Source organism: Bufo gargarizans, chromosome 8 (assembly GCF_014858855.1).
Source record: "Bufo gargarizans isolate SCDJY-AF-19 chromosome 8, ASM1485885v1, whole genome shotgun sequence".
Classification (NCBI taxonomy): domain Eukaryota; kingdom Metazoa; phylum Chordata; class Amphibia; order Anura; family Bufonidae; genus Bufo; species Bufo gargarizans.
In genome coordinates, this window is record NC_058087.1 from 118,987,561 (window position 1) to 118,993,665 (window position 6,105).

Below are 6,105 nucleotides of genomic sequence, written 5' to 3' on the forward strand. Positions count from 1 at the left end.
GTATTTTTAAACTGGACTTATTATTGAGAATTGCTCATTTCTTATGTTGGCCTGCCACCTGTTGGCCAAAATAAGAATTGCTCTTTCAATGTTCTCAGCCTCTTCGGCAAGGTTGAGCCCATTCAAATCAATTACCGGCATCCCCGTTGGCCGCAGGGAACACAGCATTTAAAGCCTTTAATTAGCCGCAGGTCTCTACTGCTTGAAACAGCAGATATCTGCCAGCCATGACGCACGTGCGACCAGGCACTGTGTTTGCCTATCACTCCAGCGCCTACATATACGGCAATGGTAGCAAAGGGTTAATGGAGACGGTGGGAAATCTGTTTATATTTTCGTGCCGGATCTGGAGAAGTCTGGCAGGCTGTTCGCTATCGGAACAGCCTTCTGGAATTCGCGGCGCAGGTGTGAAACTAGCCTAATATCGTGTTTATGATGGAAACATCTGTTTTCATGGATTTTCTACAATTAAAAAAGCATGACTTTAACAGTCCTGGTACTGGATTGTGCTTTATGTGGACTGCAAATATGTACTTGAACAAGGTCCATTCATCGGAGTGGAATCAGGCATTCAAGACTAGCACATAATCACCAGTTATAAGGTATTGATTAGACTAGATAGTTCAAAAATGTAAAATTGAAACATAAGATATAATATATAAAAGCATGAGTTCATGGATAATAAAATGATAATCATATACCGATGCAATAGGTACGTATATCAATGGGGTCCAGAAGGATATTGGCTCAGGGATACATAGGGCCCTTGCATGCAACACTGATTAATACTTAATAAACTGTAAATTCATTAGTTTGGTGTAAATTCATCATCAGATCTGTTTCTTTAAAAAGTTCCCCAAACTATATATTGACCAGTTTCACTATAAGTTAATATAATATCCAGCAAACTGTAAACAATCCATCTTAACAGAAAGCTTGTAGTTTTGGTTGTTACATTAGTGAACTGTAATAGTATGTTGCCAGATGAATAGCAGGATGATTTTCTCTTGGAGAATGATCAGTAGCAATATAAATAGCAAAGTAATATTCGTAACTGACAGTATTTGGAAACAAAGTCACAGTTATCTGTCTACTGAGATGACTTCAATACATCCGATTTTTAGCAACTCACTGTCTGATAGTATGCATCACTCACCTGTGATCCTCCTTTGCTCCCTAGCATTTCCAGATGTTGTCCCTCCCGTTCTCCTGCTCTGGTTTCGAGTTGTCACGGCAGACTGTATACATGATAGATTTTAGCAATTCCCAGTAACATATATTTGATCTTGGACTAAAAATAAATAATTTAGAGTTCCACTATTATGGTGCATTCACGCAAAATGCGGATCTGAAAATATGGATGGCATCCGTATCATGTCTGTGTTAATCAGTTTTTTTTAGGACCTATTGTAACAATGCCTATTCTTGTCTGCAAAACAGACAAGAAAAGGACATATTCAATATTTTTTGTGGTACTGCAGAATGCACATATGAATGGGTCCACATCCAAATTCCAAAAATGCAGATTGAATGCAGATCAAAAATATGCATGCACATGTACACACACACACAGAGTGCCCAGCCATTTGGAATGTTTTTCAGGGCCTTTTTATTAAAGTGTTTCTTTTGGGATATGCTATGTAATTTATGATTGCATTATTTATTGCAACAATTTGCCATAATATATATCTGTAATGTATTTCTAGGTGCAAGCTGTTCTAAAAAGGCACTGGAATCAGTACAGAATTCAGTTTGGGAATAGCTTTGCACATTCTGAAGGTCTCCGATCTGCTTCATATACTATATCTTCAATCAGTGAGGCCCAAGGTACCACCTATACCCACGACAGTGAGCATTCAAATGGAAAAAACTACCATGATATGGAAAATATTTCTTATAAACCAGAAAAACATTACATGTGAACTGCATACTAAATTACTTCTGCTAAAAAGTATTACTGTTTATGACTGCTTCATTTATTACTGTTTATGACAGCTGTCAATACCATATCTACTTTAAACATATTATGAGTGTCTCAATATATATATTTATATATATATACTTTTTATGCAAAGTATATTTCCTATAAGCTGCATTAAAGTTTGCTAGCTCTTGTGTTACACTTATTTGTGAATAACAACTTATGACGTGATTTTTTTTTCTTTAAAAGTGAAATATTGAATTTGTTACATGCCAGTTGAAAAAGGTATATTGTCTGTTTTCATTACACTGACATGGTCATCATAATTCAGTTTTTTGTTGCTTAAACATTTCAGCTAATATCTATCACATTTTGATATCTTGTCTGCACATTTATACTATGAAAGCTCTTATGAAGGGAAGTGAAAGGTGTGCTGTTTGTTTAGTCAAAAACCATACCAGAACCAAACCAGTACTTTTAGAGCTAAATAATAAAATTTCACATTTTTTCCTCAATGGTTATGGCTTTTTTGTGTTTCCTGTTTTCACACAACCTCTAAGGGTGCCTTCACACACGGTCGATTTTGTGTGAGAAATGTCTGCAATTGAAAATTATTTGGGCAATGTTAACACTAAAAGAAATGTGTATTCTAACATATAAAACACTATTAAGCATAGTTTTTAAAGGGAAATACACAACCTAGTGCAAATGGGAATATTTCTCACACAGCTGTTTAAAAATATTTTTGTTGCTGCTTCTCCTGTTCCATTCAATGAAAAGAGCTAAAAACATCAGTGCTGAAAATCCCATACAATCAGAAGCAGTTATAAAAAAAAGTTGCCAGCATTAAAATCTGCTCCAAAAACAGCTAGTAATATAAACATCTGTCTCCAAACTCTGCTTGCAAAACAAGCTGATTTTCAAGCATATTCAGAGCTTGATATTTAAACAGTGTGAACATACCCTAAGGAACCAGTACAAATTATTTCAGAGTTGGTCGAGCACATCAATTTCAGAAAAATTGGCGGTGTGAAAAAGGCTATGTTTACATAAAACATACACATGCTTTGAATGTAGATAATGCCTCATTCACATGTCAGTGTTTTGGTCAATAATTTCCATTTTTGAGCCAAAACCAGGTGCAGCTCTAAACACTGAACAGGTGCAGATCTTTCCCTTATACCTTATCTCTGTGGGCTCCAATCCTGGTTTTGGTTCACATACACTGATAGAAATCACTGACCAAAACACTAACGTGTGAATGAGGCTCAACACAGCAGAAAAGATATGTTTTACGCTGCTGAATCAGAGGCAGATTTAGCCCATGTGAATATAGCCTAAGGCCTCATGCACACGGCCGTGTTCCGCAGACCGTGGAAACCCGGCTGGGATTCCTCCTGACAGCATGAGCGCACGGCGTCATTGGTTGCTATGACGCCGTGCGCTTCATGCAGCCGCTCCTGTGCAGTAATACACTATACTAGAGCATTACTGTACAGGAGCGGCTGCATGAAGCACACGGCGTCATAGCAACCAATGACGCCGTGCGATCATGCTGTCAGGAGGAATCCCAGCCGGGTTTCCACGATCCGCGGAACACGGCCGTGTGCATGAGGCCTTAGGCTATATTCACATGGGCAAAATTTGTCTCTGATTCAGCAGCGTAAAACATATCTTTTCTGCTGTGTTGAGCCTCATTCAGTAGGAATCCCGGCCGGGTTTCAACAGTTCGCTCTTGGCTGCGGAACACGGCCGTGTGCATGAGGCATAAAAGTGTGAGAAATGTGTTTTTACATAGTTAATGCGGTTCAAAAAATACACAAGTCTATCAAGTTCAACCAAGAGATAGGTGGGGATGCAAATCCCAGAAGGAAGTGAGACTCAGATTTCTACACGTTTTCATAAGCATTAATGTCATTTACTTTTAAGAATTTATCTAAACCCTTTTTGAAACCGTCCACTGTTCCTTCTGTGTCCATTATCCTGAGAAAGTCTATTCCACAGACTCACAGTTCTTTTGAGGGCATTTTACATGGAACAGCTTTTCACCGTATTTTTTGTTTGGCCCATTTATATATTTGTATAGGTTTTTTTTTTTTTTTTTTTTATATAAACTTTTATTTTATTTTTTTTAGTTATCATACAAAAAGATACATGACAATATACCATTTACAATGCAATAAGATCCAAGTGTCCGTCAGTTCTAGTCCATAAAGCATAGTTAAATATGATTTCATGCAAATACCCATAATTAAATAGATATTGACCAAACTCAGATAGAGGTCTCTCTGCCTGAGGGGGAAGCAGGACCCACCCGGCATTGAAGGGTTTAGAATTACAGATAGAAGGAGACATCTTATTTATTATAATTATCTCTATACTGGGAGGGAGCATAGGCCCGAGGCCCGGGGGGCCCGCCAAGCAGCGAACACGCACCTGCCACGGCCTCTCTCAGACGTAAGCAAGCGCCACGGACAGGACCAAGACCCGTGGGGCGAGTCCTCTGATGCACACCTATCCCATCTGGGGCAGGCTCATAGCGATCTTTAATCGCACCCTTCCATAGAACCGGAGAAGAACAAAAGGGGGTCCAGCAGTCTTCTATCCCAGTGGTATAAAACCCACTCCCAGGATTTCCTGCCTCATCCCCATAAAGTTGGATTAAATGATAATAGCCTGTTTAAGCATGACTCGCATGGGTTCACCGCGGTATCTCGTGAAGAGAGGACACAATCAAAGTGTCACTCAACAATCTCCAGCACTTGAGAAGACAAGAAAAAAACGTAACCAGCCAGCACTGTCTCATTAAGAGAACCGTGCCCAGCATAAACTCCAGTTCATTAAGAAGGGACAAATGACGGGACCCAAACCACACCCGAGTCAGCTCACTGCCCGTGGTAGAAACTCACGTCCAAGAGAAAAAGCCGCATCCCGGGTCACACCCGATGCCCGGACCCCCCAAGGTCCTGAGCCCCGAACCCTCACCAGAATATTAGTCCATAATTTAGATTAATCAAGAATTAACCAATATCCAATGCCGGTAAGTCCTGCCGGCCCCCGGCATTTCAAAAGATGCTCCATTATAGCTTCACATTCTGCATTAATACATTGCATACAAACAAAAAGCCGGACAAATTGGATCTTCCCCCAGCAAATCCCCTACCATACCCCCCCCCTCCCCCCACCTTGCAGAGAAAAAAAAAAAAAAAAAAAAAAAAAAAAAGATATATATATATTTAAATTAGTTGATCATATCCCAGTCTTTCCACAATTTATCCCACTTTAAGTAGGAGCCTCGTTGTTTATGCAAGATCTTCTCGTAACTTTTCACCTTCTCAACCAGACCCAACCAGTTATTACAATCTGGAGCGGAGGGGCAAAACCATGCTCTAGAAATGAGAAGCCTGGCCAGAAACATCACCTTAATCAACAATCGACCATTTGCGGGTTGATAATTAACCTCCGATAAATCTCCCAGAACCCATATCCTGGGAGTGAAGGGAACCACAATGTTGAGTTTACGAGCCAGGTTGGTTTGAACCGATCTCCAGTACCTGCTCACCATTGGGCAATCCCAGAACAGATGTAGATGATCTGCCTCGGGTTCACCACAGCGTGGGCAGCCAGAGGAGGTACTAAGTCCTCTCCTATATAACCATATAGGTGTCACATATATTTTGTGCAAAATATTGAATTGTACCACAATGTGATTAAAATTGTGCGAAACCAATGTTAAGCTTTCCCCTATATTCTCCCAGTTCGGAGAGCCCGTCGCTGAGAGCGAGGATGACCAGGCTCTCTGTCCTGGTGAAAGAACGTCAGAAAAAAACTTCTTCATTAAGTGTCTATAACAGTGAGATACTTTAATTCTCGTGACTATTTTCTTGGAAATTAAATCGTGTAAAAATTCTGGAGTTTCTATAATAAAAAGATAGCGATTCACAGTGCTAGAAAGTGCTGACCTTAATTGAAAATATGCATACCAAGCCACCTCACCTAAATTTGCCCCTTGCTTTAAATCCGCAAGGGACAAGATGTGTCCACCACTGACCACTTGATGCAGGTACTGAATATTCTTGGTCCTCCAATACTGGCTGCAACTCAGGTCATTTAAATTCAAAAGCTTTGGATTGTGCCACAATGGAGTACAAATAAGTGATGCCCCAACTCCACACCAGTTCCTT

At 40.0% G+C, this 6,105-nt stretch overlaps 1 protein-coding gene across 4 annotated transcripts in view; it reads left to right on the forward strand.

Moving 5' to 3' along the window:
• The window catches only part of CALCRL (calcitonin receptor like receptor), a 472,379-nt gene extending 469,943 nt beyond the window's left edge, over nucleotides 1-2,436 (forward strand). For all 4 annotated transcript variants that reach the window (XM_044302866.1, XM_044302867.1, XM_044302868.1 and 1 more), the window contains one exon: nucleotides 1,707-2,436. In XM_044302866.1, the coding sequence (XP_044158801.1) occupies nucleotides 1,707-1,922 (216 nt within the window). In that variant the 3' untranslated portion in view covers nucleotides 1,923-2,436. The remainder of the gene's footprint in view (nucleotides 1-1,706) is intronic.
• The last annotated feature ends 3,669 nt before the right edge of the window (nucleotides 2,437-6,105 follow it).